The 24434-nt window shown below is 49.0% G+C and overlaps 1 protein-coding gene across 6 annotated transcripts in view; it reads right to left on the bottom strand.

Moving 5' to 3' along the window:
• ARHGEF18 (Rho/Rac guanine nucleotide exchange factor 18) overlaps positions 1–24434 on the bottom strand; it is a 50016-nt gene that overhangs the window by 24272 nt on the left and 1310 nt on the right. For 2 of the 6 annotated variants that reach the window (XM_014259957.2, XM_014259956.2), the window contains exons 1-10: positions 18900–19029; positions 18100–18599; positions 16292–16502; positions 15539–15653; positions 14848–14905; positions 14593–14637; positions 14229–14309; positions 13765–13870; positions 13062–13236; positions 964–1031 (exon numbers count right to left, since the gene is read on the bottom strand). In XM_014259957.2, the coding sequence (XP_014115432.1) occupies positions 964–1031; positions 13062–13236; positions 13765–13870; positions 14229–14309; positions 14593–14637; positions 14848–14905; positions 15539–15653; positions 16292–16502; positions 18100–18599; positions 18900–18914 (1374 nt within the window). In that variant the 5' untranslated portion in view covers positions 18915–19029. Of the gene's footprint in view, positions 1–963; positions 1033–6778; positions 6846–13061; positions 13237–13764; positions 13871–14228; positions 14310–14592; positions 14638–14847; positions 14906–15538; positions 15654–16291; positions 16503–18099; positions 18600–18899; positions 19037–24434 lie in introns of those variants that run through there. The other 4 variants (XM_014259959.2, XM_088067648.1, XM_088067646.1 and 1 more) reach the window with 3 other exon arrangements.

The following is a 24434-nucleotide window of genomic DNA, read 5'->3' as shown; positions in this document are numbered from 1 at the left end:
TCACCCCATTTTGTGCCACCACTCCCTCCCTGCTCTCTTCAGGAGTGGTTTGTCAGGGCTGATTCAACCATGAGGTTTTGGGTGGTGAAGAGTGGAAATTAAAGCACCAGAGCAAGTGAATTTTTCAGTTTGAAAGGAAAATTCACAATGCCCTGAGATGTTTAAAATTATATATCAAAACCCCCACAAGAACATTTCTGCCCTCAGAAGAGTTACATTCTATATCACCAATGCCTGAACACACTTCCTCTAACCTCTAATTGCTCAGGTCTGAGCTGTTCTGCTCTCTCTTTTCCCCCTCACGGTACTCCCTAATCTACTATCAGTCTCTGAACTCATCAGCACTTGCAGGTTAAAACAAACTAAAACTCCCTCAAGTATTATTAGTTATAAGGGGGAGGAAATGATTTTCAAAACCAATACCAGAACAAAAAAACCCAACAGATAGACATCTCTGTGAAACAACCTGAGACCTTACATGCAGTCACAGGCACCACAGTGACAGGGATAAAAAATAAACAGTATAGCAAGACCAAGTTCATCAAGTTCCCAAATAAAATCACTTATTCTGCATTTTCCAGCTTAGAAATAATATGCAACTGTTATGACCAAATTCCCCTCCACCCCTCATGCTCTTCCATCAGCTTTGAGATGGCAAAACATTCTAAGGTACCATATAATTAAATTATATTCCTCAAAAAAGTGATAAGTTTGAGCACTCTTGGGGTTAGTCACAGTTCTGGGACAAAAGCTAAGTAATTCATAGTATAGCAATAAAACGTTTCACTTTATTTTCCCTCCACACATTATCATTAATTACTATAATAACAAGTTAATAACTACTTGATGCCTCAAAGATGTAGGGCAAGATTCTGTACCGATGTAAATTAAACCACTCGCACACATTAAACTTATTATGTCAAGCCTTGTTATTATAAAAGAAGAACAAATGGGAAAGCCCACCTTGGGTCTGATACTGCTGCATTCAGTCAGCAAACTCCTGCAGTTCTTGTGGACATTCACTGCACAATCTGAAATGCACACATACAAAAAAAAGTCTAAATTATTCTTTTCTGTCTAGGGAAAGAAAACACGGCACACAAAGGATCTTAAGTGCAGAGGAAGCTCAGGTGCTGTGGCAATCATCCTTGTTGTGTTTGATTTTACACCAAACCCTCGAGTTCTTTCAGTAAGACTGCACCACTGAGTGCAATTCACACATGCAAGAACCAAGAGCCACTCTGGAATGCACGAGCAGTTTTCTGCCCAACCTCCACCTAGTGGAGCACAGCTTTCCTCATCTTTGCCAAGGCCATTTCCACGTCTCTCCATGCAAAACTGATACCAATCAAGGGGGCAGCAATTCTTTGGCTCCACAGGAATAGCTGCCTTTCTGCACAGACTGTTGCTGGGAGCTGCAGTAACTACAGTAAATTAAAGATCAAAACACTCTCCAGAATCATCAGAGCATTACCAGCACCACAGCATTACCACCCTTCCAGCTGCACAAAGGATTTGTTCCCAGATACAGGAACCAAAGCAGCCCTTTCACCCAAAAGCCATAAAACTATTAATAGTATAATAAAATCCAGTCTCTTTTTCCTCCCGATAACCACTTATTGAGAAAACAGGAGGGGAACTGATAGTGCCAAATATTTTCTGCAGCCTTTCTGCCCATCTATAAAACAAAATCCTTCATCAAAAGGAAAGCAGGGCACCAACAACTCAGTAAAGGACACCAGGATTTGCCTTTTGCCAGACATGCCTGTTAAAAGAGAAATAGAACAAAACTGGAAAGATGAACGCCATGTCTAGAAGAAAAGCCAGTTTATGTTTAAAGCACAGAGGAAAAACAATTTAAGATCTCTTCAGAACCACCCCCGCCTGGCGTCAGGACTGGGGATCTGCTTTAAGGCTCCTGGCTAACCCAGAGAGATGCTCACTTGTGTTTTCCATAATTTCAGCAAAAACCAGAGAACAGGACCAAAATACTTACTTGGCTTTAAACACAAATAAATTAATAAAGATATAAAAACAAGACTGAAAGACTGAGTGCACAGACCTGCAAGATGCTCACATGTTATACAACTTCCCCAAGTGTGGGAAAAGAAGTGCAGAGTTCTGCTCCCAAGTGCCTGCCACACAAAAAAAAAAAACCTCCACAAAATCTATCACCTCCCACGACTTCTCTTATTTGGGATATTCCTATCACTACCACACCCCACGCCACAAACCAAAAGACACCACATCTAATTTCAAATGTATGTGCCTCTGCAAATGCATGAGAAAAATGTATCAAAATTATAACTTATTAAAACTGTGTAGAGAATAACAAATACATTCATTATTTCAGCAATGATAAGGCCTCCACCTACCACGAGGGAACCAAGAGCTTGTTAAAAGACATGCCTCAACAACAAACAAAGAGTTGACAATGGAAATCCCTTTTCTCCAGAGACAAAGAAACAAACTGTAGGACAAAAATCACCGCACAAAAGGAAATAGAGAAAATTCTCCATGACGTCAGGCTGGGTTGGCTTCAAGTCCTGCTCACAGATGGGTTCCCTTCAGGGCAGAACAGGCAGCCCTAATGTTCCTACAGCCACTGCCTTCCCCCCACAGTCCTGAAATCCACATAACTCATCTAAAATCTGTAATATAGTGATCTAGAAACATCAACTTTCAACTAGATATTCATATTCCCAGACACCCATTTTCAGTGACTACATTCAGTAATTATTTTCCTATCAATGATTAGTAGGACTAATTCCACTTGAAAAGCTTGGGTTCCTCGTTAAGGTAACAGTAAAAGGGATCTCACTTAAAAATGTATTTCAATTTTAAAATCATGCCCTTGCTCTGTTAAAGATAACAGCTTGTGGCACTCTCAGTAGGCATTTTTCACTTAATCAGCTGACATATCTAATAATGCTGTGTATGACTTCCCTCTGCTGCTGAAAGGTTCTTTACACAACAGTGGAGAACATACTAGAAAACAGGAAAATGCTACAGAAAAGCTGCAGGAAACTGGAGCTTAATCCAAGGACCTGATTCTCTATGAGACTATTTGAAATGCATTTACTTAATGATTTCAAAGTGGCATTATTTCTGCCCACATAAGAGAAATCTAAAACCTGCCAGAAGACTGTTTTATAAGCATACTTCATTTTATAAAACATGCTCCAGCTTCCTCTATTCACCACTTTTGCAGTGCTGAAGGAAGGCCACTATAATTCAGGATGAGAAGGAGCTTTTGAATATTAGTGACTGTGGTTTCCTTCTTATGCATGTAAGATTTCTGCATTTATTCTTATTACTCTGCATTCTTATTAAGTCTCTCTGAAAACGGTGTCAGAGAACTGCAGGGGTGAAAAAACAGCAAAGAGAAGAATGAGGGACATGAGGGACAGGGAACAGCAAAGAAGGGGCACGTAGAGGTTGATGTTTAAGAGCAGAGATATACATGAAGGGTTGCTTACAGGTGGTAGAGAAATACCAGATTTCTATCTTTTCCAGTCATCCAGAGTAAAGCAGCATCACTAAACTCAAACTGACAAAAAATATTTTTGCATTTATCATCAGTAACATTTGGTCTAATTCAGTTCAAGAATTTGGGGAGGTCCAAAAACAAAAAGAAGAAAAAAAGGACAGTTATGTCAGCAAGCTCCTCTCAAACTGGAGAGGCACAGAAGATATTCCTGAGAAAGGCAGAGATAAAAACTCAGAGGACCGCACCCAGGCTCTTCCTTGTCTTCTCCTCCTTCAATCACTCACTGAACAGCAATAAGATTAATCTGGCAGGGAAAAACAGACCCTCCAAAGGATTTCATCTTGATAGAGACTATGCAGAAGGGCTGCAGCTCTGGTGAGTGCTGACAACACCAAAGTGCCAACACACTGAGAAGGTCCAAGGGTTTGGGTCACCTTAGCTAGATGGGGACAAGAACACCACTACTACAGCTGAGGGTACCAGAGCAACTGAACCACACAGCATCGAAACTGAGCAAATCCACCATGGTTGTTCCTGGGCTTTAATCAACAGGTTTGGAATTAAGGCAGAGAATTTTGGGAGCATCCCAGATCTGCTTACTACAGGGACTGTCACTCACTTGAAGCATTTTGCAGGGGCCTGTGCCAAAGATGACCTAATGAGTGACTAAAGCAAGGACCTCAACCAGCAAAGAAATATTTAAGACTAAAAGGCTCATAAACATCAGAAAAGATTCTGTTCATGAGTGAGGGTAATGAATTTACTATCTGGTATTATAAAAAGCTTCCCTTATTAATGAAATGTTTTCCCAATGGCTCACAGAAAGTAATTTACAACCTAGCAGCATTTTATTGGACAGCACATTACAACACCCAGAAGCATCACCCTGATCACAGTATGAGAGGGCAACAAACCTGGCTGGAAAGGGAAGGGCAAAGACATTTTTTCCCCCAGCTGGAATACCTTCCAGGGGATCAGACACTGCCAATGTCCTATAAATGTCTTCCAGAATTGGATTCCAGGACAAATCTATGACTCACCAGACATTATGAGCACTATGACCCTGACCTTTGGTCTGGAACGGTACTGCAAATAAAATAACTCTTAAAAGGCCATTTGCAAACAACAACTCACAGACAAAAATGCTATGATTAATCTAAAATTCAACTACTGACTTCCTTTATGTCGAAGATATTTTTTGTTTAATTTTTAAATGACAGATTTAAAAACCACTTTAAAGCAGCTAAATTCAAACAGCGACAAATTTTAATAGTGGTTCTAATCATACAAGGAGCTCAAGGATATATTCACCACCTATGAAACCCAACCAACTGAAGAGAGCCAAGGACAAAATAGCTTCCTTGTGAAATTAGTAATTTTAATATTTTTTTTCCTGTTTTCAACTGTCCAATGCTTTGGGGATCAAAGAGAATCTCTTCCCTCCTTCCTCACCCTTACAGCACACAGGGAACTCCTCCCACTTGAAGTGACAAAGGAAACAACCCTCATGAGAGTTCATATCATATGAACGATTAACACTGAACATAAACTCTGCATTTATACACAGAGATGCACAAAACAACGGCCAAGAAACATTTCAAACCACCACAGCATTCCAGAAAAAGCAGAGTGACTGTGATAAAACTTCTCAGGAAAGAGGAGGAGTTTCAGTGGAACACAAGGAAGCTTCTGTATTGGGTAAATTCAGGTCAGGTATCTTGAGGAACTCAGAGCAGATTTAACTTTGTCCTAGTGGCTCCAGTAGTCGGTGTTTACTTGTTTTCTCACTTGTCTAATTACGCAGAGGCAGAAACCAAAAACTGGAAGGGTGCAGGGAGATGAGATACTTCACATTCTGAAATAGAGACAGTCCATGCCAGAGAGCAACAGCACTAAATTATCAAGTTTCAGCCTCCCTCTTAGAGCATTCCTCTTTGTCTCCAAAACAACCTATAATTACTTGCTCACTGTATCTGGTTTTATTGTCAAAATATCAGTTGGATGAAGCACACAGGAGGGTTGTGTGATTCTCAGTAGTGCAAATTCTGGCGGCCACAGGGCTTTCTTTAGATACAGAAACACATAAACAACTGATAGTTCTGGTTTTTCAACAATGCCAAGTAAAATCTGCATGTTATCCTAAAAGAAATAGAGGAGTCCCAATTCAATTCTCTCACACTAACCCTTCCCCCAGTCTACAATACAGAACTGAAGCAGCAACTATGACAATCATAAAAGGTATTTAAAATATTTCATAGGTAAACAGTAGGTGGAACTACAACATACAATGTCTGATGGCTCCTGTTTGAGAGCCATGTTTCACGGGTTTCTTTTATTTTATCATGCCAAAGAGAAACTACTACTTCTATACATTTAAACAAAAAGAGACAAATAAAATAGCCTCCCATAAAACTCTCTTAAGAGAGGAGTGTGAAAAGGAACTAAAAAAGCAGCCCTTTTTACTCTTGATGACACACCAAATCTTCAAATATTCAGAAATTATGCTTATTTATTAGAGCAGCAAAACCAAATATAGTACCAGAAACATTCAGAAAGATGTTTGTTCGAATCACTGCATGTTTCCCTGCTCCTCCTCCAAAATCCATCACCACTCCTAGCTCCTGCTGGCGTCTCCTTTCAGCACACACAAGCTAAGCTGATACCATCTCCCGCTCCTCTCCCGAAGGAGCCAGAGCCGTGGAACATTTAAAATGGGTCAGTCTCCGCAATTGTGGACAAACTGAACTTTTCACCACTTTTTCCCTAACGCATTTAAGGTTTCTTCACGTACATCCCACACTTTTCTCTCTGCTGCAGCACCAGTACACAGAATGTGTACAATAAGCGAGAGGACGAGGTGCGGGATTTAATGATCACAAGGATGCTCAGACCCAAGCTGCGGCATAAAGAGCTGGTCTCACACAGGTTTCAGCCGCTCGCCTCCCTACCGCACACAGCAATATTTATCACTCCTTCCGCAGCCCTTGAAAGAGCTTTCTATTGTAAACACTGCATCTTTCAACCTGCGTCCCGTCCCGCAGCTGAAGCCCTGAGCTGCAAATGGCGGGACGGCTGTAAACCTGCGGGATTGGGGCAAAGCGAAGATCAACCCGCTGCCCCTTGGAGCCCCTTGGAGCCCTCTGAGCCCCCGCTGCCCGCACAGGGACCGGGGCCGGGCGGTCTCCGCGCCGCGGCCCCAGGGACGAGATGCCAGTGCTCGGGGGCTCGCTAAGGCCGGGGGGAGCGGAGCCAGGGGCCGGCGAGCGCGCTGACAGCCCGGTCTCTTACCGGACTCCCCGGGGAGCCGCCGGTTCCCTCTCGGTCCCGGGAGCCGCCGCCAGAGCAACAGGAAACGTCCCCGTGTCCCGGAAGGGAAAATGGGGACGAGGGTGCGCCTGCGCGCCGCGGCACGGCCGGGCAGGGTCCCGGCCCCTCAGGGACAGCGACACGGACACCATTAGCCCGCGCTTTGCCCTCAGGGAGAGCGCAGGAGCACCCGCAGCCCGCACGTTCCTCTCAGCGAGGGCGCACAGACACCTTTAACCCTTCACTTTTTCCTCAAGGAAGGCACTGGCCACCCATATTCCGCTCTTATCCCTCAGGGAGGGCATGAGCATCCTTAGCCCACAAGCTTCTCTCGAGGGGGGCACGTAGACATCCGTAGTCCGTGTTTTCCCTTCAGGGACGCCATGAGCCCCCGCAGCCCGTGCCCGCTCCCCAGGGAGAGCACACGGCCACCTCAGCCTGCTCCTTCCCTCGGGAAGAGCACACCCAGCCCTGACCCACGCTTTGCCCTCAGGGAGGGCACGCGGCGAGGGCACGCGGCTACCCTCAGCCTGCGTTTTCCTTCATGAAGGGTACGGCTACACACAGCCTCCGCCTTCCTTGAGGGAGGGCACTCCTCAAGGTGGAGCGGCACTCTCCACGCCATCCTTTGACCCCCTCGTTCGCCTCATGGAGGAGACAACCACTCTAGCTGCTCCTGCCCCTCAGGGAGAGCAGAGCCTCTCATAGCTCTTGCTTTCCCCTCAGGGAGGGCACATGTCCCCCCTGACCTGCCCTTCTCCCTCAGGGAGGGCACATGGCCACCCATAGCCTGCTACTTTCTCCTGCAGGGAGGGCACAGGGCCCCCAACACAGATCTCCCTCACAGAGAGCATGAGCATTCCTCAGCCTATGATTCATCCCCATGGAGGGCAAACGACCATCCATTGCCAGCTCCTTCCTACTGCAGGGAGGGTATGGCCACCCATGGCCCGGGAACGACACCAACCTGCATGTCCCCCTCAGGGACACCACGAGCATCCTCAGCCTGCACTTTCCCCTCAGGGAGGGCACACGGCTGCCCAGAACCCACGACTTCTCTGAGGAAAGACACATGGCCCCCCAACCAGCATCTTCTCCTCAGGGAGGGCACACAGCCACCGTTAGCCCACACTTTCCCCTCAGAGAGGGCATACGGTTCCTCCCAGACTAAAGAGGCCCATAATGGATGGGATGTGGCACCCCAATGACAGCTGCAGCATGGAACTTCACGTGTGTTTGCACATCGCCTCGGATTTGAAATACAGAATTTTTATTAAAAGTCCAGTGGGATTTGCCATCCCAACATGCTGAAGTGTTTATGAACACCTTGCCAAGGCAAGGCTGCAATGCATGGAGGGTTAGCAGATGAAGTCTTCCCTATCTACCCCTCAACAGTGAGTGCCTGCCCGGGTCTTTGTCAGTGACCCCTGCACAGACAAATGACAAGAGCAAAGGGGAATTATCTTCCCTAGCAAGAGATCCATACACTGATTCATAGAACCAAACTGCCTGCTGGAAAAAACACCTTTTCCCTGACACCAATAAGGTTTGATGTACTAGCACAGGGCTACTGGACTACTCAGTGCAGGCAGGAAAACTGGGAAGAGCTCACCACCCAACCTCCCCTCCCAATTTCACTCTGAGGATTTACAATACCGATCTATAGTTTGTCATACTTTAAATCACACATATTCTACCTGCCTGTTGAGCCTGAAAACACAGCACAGACAAGTACAAAACAAACTTCCCTCTCAAAATCCACCCTGCAGCTTTCCCATGCTGCTTTGAAAGAACCTGCCTCTGTTTGGGCTGGAGATATGATGAAATCTTGCCACGGGGCCAGTGTGATCTCTGATTTCCACACTGCCACCTGTTTAATCGATTTTATTTTTATCTTCGTCTCAATAGTTGCAAGCTTTTCCAAAATGTTCCCTTTTGTGCTGCTTCTCTACAAGACTGAGTACATTGAGGTCCCAGTTGTTTATTGGGGCCTGTCAGCACTACAGAGAAATGATCATTACATAAAGCGGTTTGGGGGTAAACAGCTGGCTGTCACTTGGTGACTGATTAATCCTTAGGCACTTCAAACTTTGTGCTTTGCTGTAATATAAAAGTAAAGCATTGCAGATTGCCCAACTGCAGCTGTCATGGTGAGAACGTGCTGTGCTTGTGGCACAAGCACAACCCTCAGGGCACCGCCACAAAAATCAGTGCAAAATCTGGCACAGCAGCCAGTTCAAAGACTCTATAGCTTAGAGCTAAGGTTTGGATTGCAAAGAAGAGAAGAGTACCAGCTGTCTAATCCTGTGTAATTCTCTAATAGCAAAAGATTTCTTGCTGAATGTGTCTAGGGTTGATTACTGTCCTTATGCATTTGTCAGCCCAAGTACACAAGATTGTGAGGTTTTAGCCGGGAATGGAAGGAGCAGCATTTGGAGATGTTCCAGATCTAGGTAGTACTGCCCAGACACAAAAAGAAAGTGAAAAGCAGAAAAGGAGAAGCACTGAGAATAGGATGTACTTTGGTTTCCTTTTCTAAGCCCTCTTGAGCTGACTGAGACAGCTCTGTGTCAGGACACTCAGCTCAGTCAGTTTTTTCTCTGCAACCAGCACTGCAGCCACTTTCGCATTTGCTTCAGATCCTGCTACATTGTCTCAGAACCACCTTAACCCACAGCCCAATGCAGCCACTCTGGTTTTTCCTCTGTTTATTTGGACTCCTGTCAGTAATAGTTTCTTCCAAGTGGGACTCCCAGTCCATTTATCATTGTCATCAGCTTACAGCAGCCAAACCTCCTTATCCCCCCAAAACAGAAGATTTTTGGCACTGTGCCTCTCTACAGAAATGCAAAGTTCCAGATTGCCTGCTGTTTTTCAGATTTCTCAGGACTCTGTGTGGGCTGTGAACAGAAATTTCAGGACAGAAAATCAAGTAATTCCTCCTTATCATAAGCCAAAACTATCCTTCACCTATTAGCTTATTTGTACTGCCTTGGGAATCCAAAAGCAAAACCTTGCAGGCACAAGGGCCAAGTAAAAGGTGAATTTCACACCAAATTTCAGGTCTAAACCAAAAGCTATTCTGGCCTCTCCTTGGCTGTGGGTGGAGGATGTTTCCCTGATATACTGCAGAAATCCGGGTCCTCTCCCTTTCTCATTGTGAGAAAGCAAATGGTTTCCCAAACCTCTTTCACAATGCGCCTTAAATAAATCCTGGAGACCAGTTGTTACAGCAACCAGTTAGAGATCAGCCAGTGCACTGAAGCAGCCAGCAAGGGTCAGCCTAGGACAGGTGGACAGTCCAGCACAGCCTGTATTGTTCAGGAAGCTTCATTAAACTGAGCACCTTCTCTTGAAGAAGAGGAGTTTGTCTGAAGCCTGCCAAACTTTGGTTGCAGCTATTGGTTTCCTTGGAAGAGGATGGTCAATCTGGCACCCCTGTGGAGGCCTGGGCTCTGTCCTTCCCATGAAGTAATAGAGATTGACTGTCAACTAAAGATGTAGAAGACCCACCTCTACCCCACTGCTTAAGCTCACAGAAGCAATCCTCCTTCCATCTGTATTCCACAGTATATCCCTGGCTTGCCTCCATGGCACAGCCTGCTTGGAGAGCTCTCCTCCTGTCAGGGCTTCCCTGGAACTCATCTAATTCCTGTTGCATAAACTCTGGAAGCATGTTTATAAGAGAGGATTAATTTAGGCACAGAACCTTCTCCACCCGTGATAGCAAAGGCTCAAGAGGAGCTTTCTCATTTCCAGGTGAACAATAAACCTAGAGACTCACAGCTCATAGTTTACATAACAGCAGAGTTAGGGTGGCCACTCTTGTCGAGATCCCTGTGACTGCAATCATTCCTCTTTGTTTTTCATCCCTACCAGGTTCCTAACTGCTTATCTCTGAATATCTACTCGACACACAGCACGGCCTTCTCCCCTGGGAGACTCTGTGTCGTGTGGGGTGAGGATAGATGGGAGGAATCAGTGGGAGAAACTAACGCGTTACCATGAACCAGGCTATCTGAGCTGCCCGCTTTCTTCACAGCTCACACACTTTTCTAGCAGAACAATGGTTTTTTGTTCTGATTTAAATGCAGAATTCCTCCTGCTGTTAGTATCTCTGATAAGGAGAGCTCTCACTCTCCAGCTCATCACAGTCATGGAAGTCACCAGACCTTTTTTGGCTACTGGACAGTGAAAACCTCAGGCTTGCAATCGTTTTCCCATCCTTCCTCCCTTTTCAGCTTATCCCCTTCTTTAACCACCATGTTTTCCTGTCTTTTCCACGAGCCCGTTTTGCCTCGGACCACGTGGTGGTGCTGCAGTTAAAAATACCACGGAGACAGCAACAGCAGCACCTGACCAGCGATGGGCCCAGGGCTGGCTGGGGACCAAAGCACAGGGATGGTCAAATGTGAGTTCACGAGGAGAGAACAAGAGGCGCAGCCAAATATCCTCGCATCCTGGCAGCAGCCACGGCTCAGGCTGAGCTGACAGAGCTGCTCATACTTCTGAAAAGTAGGCCTGCTGCTCCGGCTTCCCGGTGGCCCCGGAGCTTGCTGCTCCAGAGCTCTGTCAGGGACTACTCAGACCACACACTGCTCCGAGCTGCAGTAACGGGAGCTGCTGATATCAACTACCAGCTCAGCAGCAGCTTGCAAAGGTTTCAGCCCATCATCATCCAAATGAAGGCACTGTCAGGCCATCAGCTGTCACACCACAAGTCCCAGTCCAGCTCTCACCACACACAGGCCATTAATTTTAACAGACATCTCAGAACCCTGCCCAATTGTTCAGCCTCAGTTCAAGGCGCTGCAAAGGGAACATTGCAAAACAACCTGTGCTGCTTTGCCACCTGTGTTAGCCTGGGCAGCCAAGAGCCAAAGGAGATGTCACAGAGTCCCAAACACAAAACAGTGCCTCAGCCACCTTGGAGTTTTTCTCCTGAATGTTCACAAGACAGAACACAGATTCCTCATGGAAGGGCTGGGAAACAAGGTAAAAGTTACCATAACTCATGTCCAGTCCCTGTGTATTTAAGATGGACAAGCCAAGCTGAGCTACACTCTCAATTCAACAGCTAGCTCCAGACCACAGATGTCCATAGGGTTGTCCAGAGGAGAATCACTCACACTAAATGCCCTCAAAGCTCCCAAGATCATACAGAGCATAGCTCCATGCTCATGGATATCAAGGACTGTCTGTATCCTTACAGTTTCAGGTATTTTTGTAAAGCAGTGTACAGGACTGCAAACACAGCATCTGGCTGGGAGATTCCTCATACAGGAATGACAAGGCACAACTCTGCCTCCTCCCATAATATTTAGGTTCTCTCTAAATATCCGTAAAGTTCTTATTCAGCTCCCTGCATCCTACTTTTTGCTGGGAAAAATGCCCACTAATACCCAGCTCTGTGCCCCTTTTAAATTTCCCTCCATCTGCCCTGAAGGGAAAATATATTTCTCAACACAAATGTCTGAGGGCTATCAGTCCCTTTATGCCCCAGAGAGGTTTTACTGACCTTAAGAGCCTCTGAGAGAGCGGGCATTGCTTGAGGGTACAGGGTGGAGAAAGAGAGCAATCATTTAATTTCCAGAAAATTTCTTCTGCCCACAGACAATCCCTTGGGAATGAAAACATTCTTCAGTGCCCTGAGTACCTGCCCCAAAGAGGAGGGACAGGGTTTGTCAGCCAAAGCCATGCCACAGTGGATGCAGTGGGAGCACAGAGGCCCATGCATTCTGGCACTACTTAGAGCTGAAAAGCAACAGTCTCACCCATGCACGTCCTGGGAGGCAACACTTGACTTTCTGTTAGTTAATAAAGTTTTGGATGCTCTAGAAATCCCTGTGCCCATGCACAGGGCAGATGCTGAGCTGAGACATCACTGCAGCTATGAAAAACAGCCTATAAGATCCAGCTACACTCAGACAGTTGGTGTATTTATTCAAGCAAAGCAGAACTTCATGATAAAAAAAAATTAGTGAAAGAGAAGTTGACCTAGAACCTTCCTTGGGGGAAGGGGGCAGGAAATGGTCAAGTGGCCAAAGAAAAAGAGGATAAATTATTGCCAGGCACAATTCAGAGATCATTTAGACTATTTGGAGAAACAACCAAGCCAGGCCAAGCAGAGTGGTGGGGTAGAGTTGATCCAGGCAGCGAAGTGAAGCAATCCAGGGGGCTGGTTTAGGCAGGAGAATGGCCTGGGCTGGAGGGCAGGTGGGGAGTGCAGGCTGGGGCAGAGCCAGGACGTGACAGCCATACTCACTCAGGCACTGCAGACCACTTTTATTCCCAAGAGGTTTGGCACACAGCGAGCAGCTGGTGCAACTGGAGAAAACCCCTGGCACGAGCTGGTGCCCATTGATATCTTTACACCTCTCTTTTGTCTCCTTTGTCTCTTTCTCCTTCTCTCTCTCCTTGAGCTGCTCTTTGTTCTTACCCTGGAAGGAGAGAAGAACACAGCTCAGTCACAGGCCTCGCACTGCCCACACGTTCCTTTCCCCAGTGCTGCCCACGAGCAGAGAGCTGGTGGGCAGCAGGTACAGTGGAATGGCAGTGCTTTTCCCAAGCTCCTTCCCAAGGCTTGGGCCAGTCCCTCTAGTCTAAGTCCATTTGTGATGAAGGGGAGGACACACTTGGCTGTCCCTCTGCAGGCTCCTCCTGCCACAAGGAGTGATCCAGGCAGTCACCCAGCCAAGACACTCTTCTTGGTGTGCACAACAGTGCCAAGGCAGCATAAGAGCATCCAGAACATGCCCTGGAGCAAGGAGGGCTGGAATTCACTCAGTCCCACACACTATTACTACTTTAGTAATAGTAGTAATACTACTACAGTGCATCTGCTGACCAACATAGAGGCCTCAGCGATCCAAAAGCAATCCAGCTAATCCAGTTCCCTACGGTCAGATCCTCTTTTCTACCTAAAGAATTTAACAATTCCTTCCACAAATTCAACATCTCTCTCTCACCTTATCCTTCTGCCAGGATCCAGTGACTCGGCTCCGCAGGGAACTCAGACGTCGCATCACTTTTGTGCCTTTCTCTGCTTTATCGCTCTTCCCACTGTCCTCATTTCTGAAAGGAGACCAAAATATCTTTAAAAAGGGGAAATTCACTGCCCAAGCCCAGCTTAGGGAGATCACTGATGAAGTTCATTGAAGCATTACTTTAGGACCCCAAGTGTGAGCCTTCCATCTCCTGGAGGACGGGGTTTCGCATCAGCCATGTCATTTATTAATGACACTTGCAATAAGGAGCTGAACTTTCAAACTATGTGTGCAAGTTTTGTTCAGTGCCACACTCCTGGCTGAACCCCTGCAGATACCAGTGTCCTGCACACAGGATTAGCGGGGCACTAGAGCTTAGATGGAGGGGACTGGAAATCAATCTGCTCTCACAACACAAAGTGTGTGTCACCCGCTGTCTCACTTACTCATTAGACAGGAACTCAAACCAAGTGAGGTTCTGCTGGGAAGAATCACTGCCTTCTTGCACACAAGCTCTCTGCTTCACCCTGGGCAGGGAAAAGGCGTCAGACACAGCAAAGAACACAAGACCAGAACTTTTGGATCAGCTGAAACTTTTATTTTCTAGATGGGGCAAGCACATTTTTAAAGTTACTGAGGAGACACACAAAATGCCCCTTCTCTTTGCAACTCCACCCTGGTTTCACTGGAATAAATCAGTGATTCTGGTACCCTGGGTATTTGCCCCTCAAGGGACCAAGTGTCCTATGCCAGGTGTGTCTTAGGCAGACCTGTGACTTCCCCACACATTCCTGTCCCAGACACACTTACCCATGGTAATGTTTCAGCTCCTGAAGTACCTTCTGGACAATTAACCTACCAATGATGGGGCAAGAGAAAAGCAAGGGATTAGAAAATATCCTTGCACAGACATTCTGCACTCCACAAAGCCTCAGATGCTGGCTTATGACCAACTGGTGCTCTGCTGAAGCAGAGTGGGATCACCTTTGCTGTTCCATCCCCAGTAGCTCAGATACACTCAAGTATCTCCTGCAACTCAAACCAGCCAGGACTGATAATACCTACACGTGGTCTGGGGATACGTGGTCCTTCTCCAGCATCTCCAGAGCAGGGGGTTCCACACCTGGAACACAAAACGCTCTCAGCAGGGATCCTGATTTGCCCTTGCAGAGCACCACCTTGCAATCTATGCAACTGGACCCTGTTAATCGTGCTGGGCTCCCACTCTTTCTTGACTGATGAGGAAGAAATTCCAGGAGCAGTTAGGGAAGGAGATTCTGCTCTACATTTCTGTGAGGGAAATGAAGGCTACATCACTTTTCTGTTACCCCTTCCCTCCCCAGTCTGTATTATATTTGCTGCTGAGGGTCCTGCTTGCAGTAGGGTAGGAGCTGGTACCACCCCAGAGCCCTTCCCCATGACAGCCAGCCTCCCCTCCGCTCCCCAGGCTCCACTTCCCACTACATTTTTCTCTGGTGCAATCATCACAGGTGGGACTTGAGTAGGGAGTGACCAATGCACTGGCCACAGGGAGGTTATGCTGCAATGTGTCACTGGAGATGGGCATGTCTGAGCTGAGACTGCACTGCTAAGCAGGGCCAGACTCAGAACCAGCTTGGCTTTGCATTTCAGGAGCTCCTGGGACTGTGTGGAATGGAAAGCAGAGACTGTCCATGCTTCTGGAGGCTACAGCTCCAGTTTTGTATCTTCTTAATAGTACCTTGAACCCATTTAATGGCATAAAGTCTACACCAACCTTCCGCAGCTGGAAGACAAGTGTTGAAAGTGTGAGGTGTCTGGGGGGAGGCAATGGTCTCACAGGCTGATGGGACAGACTTGGACCTCAGTCTCTTGCCATTGGTGACACATTTCTGGAGAAGTAAAAAGTCATGGAAATCTTTGGTGCTTTGTGCACCGCAGAAGCCTCTATCACAGCTGACTCCTCACCCTTTCCCTCTTGTTTTGTCTGGGTTATGATGCAGGACACCATTAGGCCCAGCTGTTTTGTTGGCTCCAGGAAGGCTGGAGAAAGTGACACTTGTGCCTGAAATCTTCTTAGACACTTCTCACTTTTATTGGACATGTAGCACCATGATGCAATTGTCCTTTTAATATTAATTGAGTCTAAAGGTATTCCCCAGAGCAAAGCAGTGTGTAAGGGGTGTGTGTGACACTGCTGTCTTCAACTTCCTGACAGAGGATTAAAGAGAACATAGGGCCAGACTCTTAGAGCTGCAGTGACAGGACAAAAGGCAACAGGCACAAGGGAAGGGAAATTCCAGCTAAATATATGGGAAAAGAGGGTTGTACTACAGGCAGCTCCCAGGGCCTTTATCCCACAAGATGGGGCAGTTTATCTGAAAAAGCCCATCCTTGCTGAGATTCCTCCTGGTTCCATGCTGGCATTGAAGGAGTCCGGCCTGCAGCTGACATGTGACAAGCTGTGTATGCTGCTTTCTCCCCTCCCCAGCTTGCCCTGCTGCCCCCATGCCCAGCCCTCCACACTCACCACCTCCTGCAAGCTGGGGCTGGCCACGAGGTCTGCGCACAGAGGCTCTATCTCCACTTTGATCACTGTGCCACCCCGGCTGCTGCTCCAGGCTCCCTGTTCCCCTTTGGGCAGCTGAAGTGACACATGAGGCTGGAGGCAGGACTGGCTCCTCTTGTCCACATCATCCTGCTCTGGGTCACTGCCCAGTTCTGTGACATCCAGGCTGAACCTAATCAGGGGACAGGAAGGAGCCTCAGAGCAGACCTGAGCACAGCTGGCACACTGTGCCTGGGGTGGCACAGCCCCTGCAATGGCCCTGGCTGGGTGGTCCTAACAAGCTCATGCAACTGGGACAAGGAGGCTCCCCACAGCAGGCACGTGGGAAAGGAAATGACAGGAAGCCTCAGCCTGGACACCAAGTCCTAAGCCTGTTAAAAACAGCTTTTCTGGCTGCCACCAGTGAGTCCCCAGCTCCCTGGTCACCCGGGATGTTTAGTGCTGGCCAGCTCACACTGATCTCTTAGCAACCCCTGAGACTGTGCAGCCACCCTGGAAACAGCCTGTCCTGCCTGACCCAGGGCTGCTGCCCTGTCAGCTGCCATCCAGGAACATCCCTCTGGGCATTTAGAAGTGGCAGGTGATTTGTTTATCGCATCACCACTGTGGCATCATGCCATAATTCCTGCTCCCACCAGGGCCCAGCTTTGAGGAAGGAAAAAAAATTATTTTCTAGGAAATGAGGGGTGGGTGAGCTCCCCCAGCGCCCCAGTGTCCTGCACACCAAGTGCTGTTGCAGTGACAACACAGAAGCAAAACGATGGATTCTCAGTGGAAAATCTTAGTCTCTGCATGGGTTCTGTCTGCAGATCACTGTCACTTCATTCCTGCTGCCAGAGGCAAGCTTCAGGAAGCGTTTGCTTAGGGAACAGTGGGGTGTATTCCACTTCCCTGGCCTCCTGCTCACACGTGCTTCATCACCCAGCGAGGGGACAGAACGTGTCCCTGACACTACAGCCACGCTGTGCCACCGTTACTCATGTGCCTGTTACAGCATAAACTGTGAATGATCCATGGCACATGGGACAACAATAGGTCTGAGAACCAAAGTCTGAGCTTGAAAAAGGTGCCAAGATTTCAGGCTGAGGTAATTTTAGGGTACCGTATAAGGAGGAGAGATAAAAATAGTCCTTGCTGGCTTGCACCTAAATCCCAGTCAGCTGGGAGATCAATACATTTGTCAGCAGGGAAAGCATTCCTGGAGGAACCTGGAGCTCTAGGCATTCATGTGGCAGGAGCAGAGGATGGCAGCAATGCCAGGCCTGACTCTACTCCCAGCCAGAGCTCAGCACCGTGCTACAAACGCAATGTCCTCTGCAGCCACATGGAGGGCAGAGGGCTGGAGGACAGCACAGTGCTTGCAGACACAGGCCCTCCCAAGCCAACTCACAGACAAGAAGAAAAAGGATTTGACAGAGCTCTCTTAATCCTTCTTTCATGGAAAAAATTCCCTTTGAGCCAGAGGATGGAGGTCATCGAGGCAACTGATGCTGTTCAAGATTCCCTCTGGACAAAAAGAGAGATCCTCTTCCCGGCCCCAACACCAGGAAAAGAGGGTCTTCCTACTTCCAAGGAGACATTAAAGCCTCTTGCTTCCCTAGTGCTTCCTCTTCCACATCCCACCCAACATGAGCATGGGTGTCCAACTGCTCTGGCAGATGCTGACAGGGAAAGGAGACCACCCAGCAGGATCTGGATCTGCAGGCAGCGTGACGTTCACACCTCCATTGCATTGTGTACATCAAATATCACTCAAATCTCACTTGTACCTGCGCCTGCAGTCCACGGGTGACAGAGGGCTCTCCCAGCTGTGCCTCCGGGATGTGGACATAGATCTCACCAGCGTGGGGAAGGAGTCCTGGGCCTCCTGCAGGTCCAGCTCATTGTCTGCCTCTGCAGGATGCTCAGAAGTGCTGGTACCATCATCTGGAACAGCTGCACAGGAGCACAGGTGGCCTTTGTTCAGAAAATGACAGTCAGCCTCGCCATAACGTACCGAGCAGGAAATGGGATTGGAAAAAGCAACATCCACAGACAGTTTGCTCAGAGCCCTTGGCCTCTCTTCCAATGAGCGATGGGCAGACACAGTCTGGGATCCTTGTTCTGGCTGTGCTGCCATGTCTGGTGCTGTTTTGGCAGACGGCAGGCTCAGGAGTCCCAGATCTCTGTAATACTCCGTGCCATGGAGAGCAGAGTCTGAGAGGAGATCCTCCGTGCTGCTGTGCAAGTCTGCTGCTGGCACATCCAGCTCTGTGGAAGATGAGTCCTCCTGCAAATGCAGCACAAATCCCGTCTGAGAGCCTCACACCAGCCCTGCAAAGGGGACGCCTCCTGTGCAGAAACTGGGGTGCAGAGCAGGGCCAGACTTGCAAGTGACTTTCCAATAGTCACCTTCCCCTGCTGTCTCTCACATCAACATAACCTTGTATTCCTTGACAATCTGGATCAGTTCCACTTTCCCCCATTCCTACTCCACCACAAACCCCTCAGGATACGGTGCTGACCACCCAGTTTGCTGGCCCTGGCCTCTGCCTTGCACCATAGTAGCAGCAGGAAAGAGGACACTTGCCTTCTCTTCAGCCATGCTTGTGCAGAAGGAATCATCCTCAGCAATCAGGGATGGGAGGAAGCTTTTGGGGGTGGGATACTCCAAGGGAGGGCTGTGGTGGTCAGTGAACTCCCGTAAGCACGGCTTGCAGTCGGACCCTGCAAGACAGAGAAGGAAGGTCTCAGCAGGTAATGAGACATCTGGGAGGGATGGGGAACCAGCTGCACACTCACAGGCGACATCAGGCAGCGCTAAAATGCTCCACATGCCCTCTGCTCCTTCACAGACAGGCAGTGTCAGGCAGTCTCCAGACCACAACAGCCTTGATCCTGTAGGAACCTGGTGCAAGGGTTTCCTGCCAGCAGAAACTTCATCCTCCAGCAGAAACCTCATCCTTCAGCAGAAACCTCATCCTCGCAGCATATATGAGGGGACAGGCCTGGCTTGCACTGTCCCAGTCAGACCCTCATAGGGTGTCCTATGCTGCAGAGGCCTTTTCTACAGTAAAAGAATTAAGCACATTTTTATGCCTGTTATTGACATTATGGACCTTCAGATCAGAAATCTAGGAATAAAAATAATGATGGTGGTTTTATTTTCATCCATAAGGAATAAAGGACACCTGAGTGGCTGGGTAATAAAGGATACTGGGAGGCAAACTGATGGCTCTAGACAACACTGAATATGCAGGAGCACATAATTCTCCTGGCTCTGGATCACTCCTCTGGATTTTCCCCAGGCAGGAGCTGTGAACCTGAGTGTGCATATACCATCTGATAACTCAGTGAGAAACAAACCAAGGTCTGGATGTGTTTCGTGGTACAATAGATAGTCCAGCTGACTGAAGCACATTCCTGTGGAGCGAGACACACTGTAAACCTTAGCCACAATCCCTGAACCATCGCATGACTCATGGAGGCTTTTTATTCCTTGGAGACACACACAGCTGAGGCAAAGGGCTGAGGCAAAGGGAAAAAAGCCAGGCTGTTGGCTGAAGCACTGTGGTGAATCCCTGAAGATGCAGAGAACAACAGCAAGAGACTGTAAGCAGCCATATCTATCCAATTGGAAAAACCAGCAGGAAACTGCTAGAAACCCATCACACTCCAGGAAAATCAAGCATAAAAACATTAATGTAAAGAAGACATTGTTCAAAAACGCACTTTTGGAAAGCTTGCATCCTGCTGTGGATTATAAAGCTACACAATTCAGCCAGGAATTGTGTGGTGCCAACTAAAAAAAGGCAGCAAACGTGAGGGAGAGTTTGGAGATTTGTTCCTTGGATCCCGCTGCACGCTGCAGATGCCAGATTTTCTGTTTTAAGGAGCATTTGGTGTGTTCAAATGTCTGTGATGGTTTCAAGTGAGGGACTATAAATAATATAGAAAGAAAACACTTCTGAAGGCACTATTTTAATTAAGGGGTTTTTAGCTACAAGACCAGGGAAAATTTGAAACAGGCTTTCTAGCAAGGCTCTAAAATTTACTTCACATGACATTTTTAATGAATAGACCAATTCTTGCCCAGGATGTCCCTGAGCTGCGTCTGCAACTGGCAGAAATTTAGTGAGCTGTTAAACATCACCTTTTGCTTTTCTCAGTGCACCTGGATTCAGCTTGCCATCAAAAATCAGCATTTTGAAGTGAATACACGCTTGAACCAGCGCAGATTTTGGCATGAACTTGTAGGAAACAGCAGCCAAAGCTCTCAGCAGGCAGTGAAAACCACTGAAGCCCCCAAACAGGCTGGGATGGCTAAGGTAGAATGGACCCACAGGGAACAACCAGGAGGTGGGGAGTATCCCAGGGAGGTCACACATAGTGGCTCCCCTCATACAAATCCAAGGAAGGAAGAAAAAGGAGATTCCCTGCTCTCGCCATCCCTTCAGCAGCAAACAACCCACAAGGAAAGCAGCAAAGCCCTGGGAGGCAGCAGGAGCTGACAAGGGCTGTGGCCTGACAGAGGCCAGAGCCCTGGATTGAAGGTTTAACTAAAACAAGGAGTTTTTTCCTCCCAAGCAGTGTCCAGCCATCCCGCCAAGGGTACTCTGGGCCTGCACCAAGCTCCATGCGGACCTAAAGTGGATCCCTGGAACAGAGTCAGCTCCTTAGAGGCCTGGAAAATATTCCCTGTGTTCTGCCTGTGCCTTGCAGGGCTTAGGATTTGGCCAAGGCATAGGCTGCATTCAACAGACCCGGTCCAGACCCACCAAAAGACTTAAATCCTCCTCGAAGGCTTCAGACACTCAGTTCAACACGCGATAAATCAGCCCCGCCACAAGCCCGGGGTCGAGGCAGCGGCACGCGGCACACGCGGGCGGCAGCCGTGGGGACACCATTTTAGGCAATGTGTGAGCACCAGCCACGGCACTGCCGGGCTCCCACTTCAGAGGCTGGGCCAGCACCGTGCACGGAGCAGGTGCTTGGGCAAGAGGGTGATGGAGGAGCTCATGGGGGAAAATGCCTTCAGATGTCAGGCTGTGGGATGATGGGCAAGGAAGTTCGAGCATGGAGCACACATGGGAAGGAGGCAGGTCTTGGGGGCTGTGAACATCCCTATATCAATGATCAAGGTGGTCACCAATGTGTCAGCCAGTGTGGTAAATCCTGGAGCACCTTGAGTCTCCTGTACTTTGCCCTTGGGCCTGTCTGGAAGACAGACCCAAACTCCAGCGTGATGGCGAGGGGACAAGGAATCTTGGCCCCCCAGGCTCTGGCAGACAGCAGCAGTCACCTTTCCTCAGCTGAAGCTGGAGATGGGATAACAAAATGACACTTTCAAGAACAAATGCTGTTTGCTCTAGGAGAACATTAAGCAGATTAGGTATTGCAGTTGCTTAATTCGTCTCTGGCTGGCAACCATAAAAGGTTATTGCTGCAGGGAGCAGCCTCCTCAGAGGAATTCCCAGGGCAGAGCTGGAGAGGAAGCATCGCTCGCTGGGCTGGGATGGTTCCTGCACTTGGCCAGAGCTTCCCACGGGTGAAACATGACTACTCCAGGCTGCTGCGTGGGGAGGAAGGAAGCAGTGACAGGCATCCACAGCATGTGACAGTCTGGGATGGTCTCAGGGGGTTTGATGCTGTGGGGACAGCAGGATCAGCTGGCTGAGCTGCTCTGGCTCAAGGAAGAAGGCTTCATGCTGTACTAACTGTACCCAAGGCCACTGGGATCCCAACAGAGATTTTCATAATTCCCTCCAGAGCTTCAGAGGTCCAGTCAGACCCTCTCCACTGTAACTGGCTGTGCTGATTTCCCTCAGACAGGCTGGTCCCTGGAGCTGCACACACAAGTGTCAGAGAAGGTGACAGCACCACAACAGCCAGCACTGGAACAAGCCCTGCCAGCAGTGTTCCATCCTCACCTGCCTGTCCCTTGGCTTGGAGCAGGATGCTGCATGTCCTCAGGTGACCCTGGAGCCAGGCTGGTGCTGGGAAGGGGACACGTCAGAGGAAAAGATGGATGTGAGCTCTGGCCACACCAGTCACATCCTCCAACATCAAACACTGTCTGCATTCCCACTGGGGAAGGACCACACCAAATGTGGCAGGACAAAGGCACTGGGCAGTTCTGCTCCATGGAACAATCCCAGGAGGAAGAAAAGACCAGAACATCTGGGCATTTCCCAGCAGTCAGGAATTAAGACTGTTGGGAAACCATGGAGAGCATCACAGACAAGAAATAAAAATTATTCCATCTTCCTCTGACCCACCCCTGCCCTTCTGGCCCCACACCAGCTGCTCTTCACATATCCTGTCACAGGGTGTCCAGAACTATAAGGAAAAACCTCTGTAAAGCAAGTGCTGAAGTCCCTGTGCCAAGAGCAGCTGAAGTGCAGTCGTCCCTTGCCTGGTGTGGGCCCCTCATGGCCAGCACTGGCAGCAGTGGGGATTGGCTCTGGGCAGGAGCAGGGCAAGATAAGCTGTCCCAGACTGTAACACACTGTACAGAGCTGCTGCCTTATCACCACACTGGGGCCGGGCTCTTGGGCATGGAGGGCAGGGGAGCCGGGACTGTTCTCTGCTGTCTCTCAGCTGAAGGGGGTCTGCAGCCCCTCTGATTCCCTCCAGGTCACTGTGCAGGTTCCTGCAGTGGCTCCAGGGGGCACTGAGAGAAGGGCCCGTGTGGACCAGGGAGTGCCACACTACACAACATCAGTGTGGGAGAGGGGCTGAGCAAGCCCCAACAGGACAAACTGCTGTGCAAGCACCTGCTGAAGGCAGCTGCTGTGCCCAGGCCCTCTCCAAAGCAGTCAGTGCTTGGGAGCAGCGTGAGGCTGATTCACTTGTTAGAGAAATCAGCCCACCTGAAATCAGCCCAGCCAGCCCATAACCCCCCCAGCAGGCATGGCACTGGGGAGGCTGGAGCAGGGTGTCCAGCTGGGGCTGAGGGAGCTGCCTGGGGCTCACCACACATCAGAGCCTGCAGGACCCCCTGCCTCCTGCTCTGAATTAACCTTCCCTCAACTGTTCGGTTTGGATCTTGGTCTCCTGCATATCCACACCAGAAGAGAACTGGGAGTGGGTGGGGAATAATGAAGGAGAAAGAGGAGCAGGAGCTCTGATGTTGCAGGTAAAGGTACCCAAAAGCATCAGCCTGAAGGCAGTATTTGCTCACAAGGACACAAGTGTCTGGCTCCTCCAGGACTGCAAATGTCCTGCTTCCCAGGGCTCTCACTTCCCTCTTTCCAAGTCACGGCACCGCATGCAGAAATGAGGCCAGTTCACACCAGTTGCTGCCATTTCCCACCCCTGCTGCTGGACACAGGGAAGCCCAGCCAGGACCACCCAAAGCGCCAGGGCTCCGGACACGGGGGCTCTGCTCATCAGCCCTCACTGAAAGGCTGAAGGAATCTTTTCCCCCACATCTGCTCAAACACCAAACTCTGGCCAGGCAGCATGCAGAAACAGCTGTCTGCAAGCACCAGGACCTCCAGCTCACTGCCAGCCACAAAACAAACTTATTACAAAACCAAAAGGCTGATACTTAACCCATTACCCAGCTCCTGGAGGCAATTGTGTGCCTTGAAAGAAATATTAAATGGAAGGAAAAGTGTTAACATCCCTTAAGGCAATGATCCCTGAAGGGAGGAGCGGGGGGGGGGGGGGGGGCACCTCAAAACAAGCTCTGTCTGGGCCCCCGGGGTTCTTTGGTACCTGCTCAGTCCAGGACAAGCTGTCCCTGCCACAGCCCAGCTCCCGCCACACGCTCAGCCCCCTGTCCCCACAGGCCATTACCTCGCTTAAAGGACCATCTCTTCTTCCAGCGCTTGGAAAACGATGGCCAGGAGTGGTTGAGCAGCGAATCTGACATTTGGGAGCCCCGTGCAAGGTACAGCCCCAAGCAGGAGACTCCGGCACGGAGCACGGCAGAGCTCAGCGCGGTCTAAGGCAGCGCTGCAGGCTGCAGCCCAGGGGCTGCCAAGGGGGGTGTGGAGAAGCCAAGTGTTTTGTCAGAAGTATCAGCTGATGGAAGCTGTAGCCAGAGAGAGATTCCTGGTCCCTGGCGTTCCCACCTGTGTGGCAGGTCAGTGACTTCCTACAGCTGGGCCTGGGGATT

This window comes from Pseudopodoces humilis, chromosome 28, assembly GCF_049639895.1.
Source record: "Pseudopodoces humilis isolate 2021_Gansu_Grassland_sample_001 chromosome 28, ASM4963989v1, whole genome shotgun sequence".
Taxonomy (NCBI): Eukaryota; Metazoa; Chordata; class Aves; order Passeriformes; family Paridae; genus Pseudopodoces; species Pseudopodoces humilis.
Note: the sequence above shows the minus strand (reverse complement) of the source record. Positions and strands in the feature narration are given on the sequence as shown.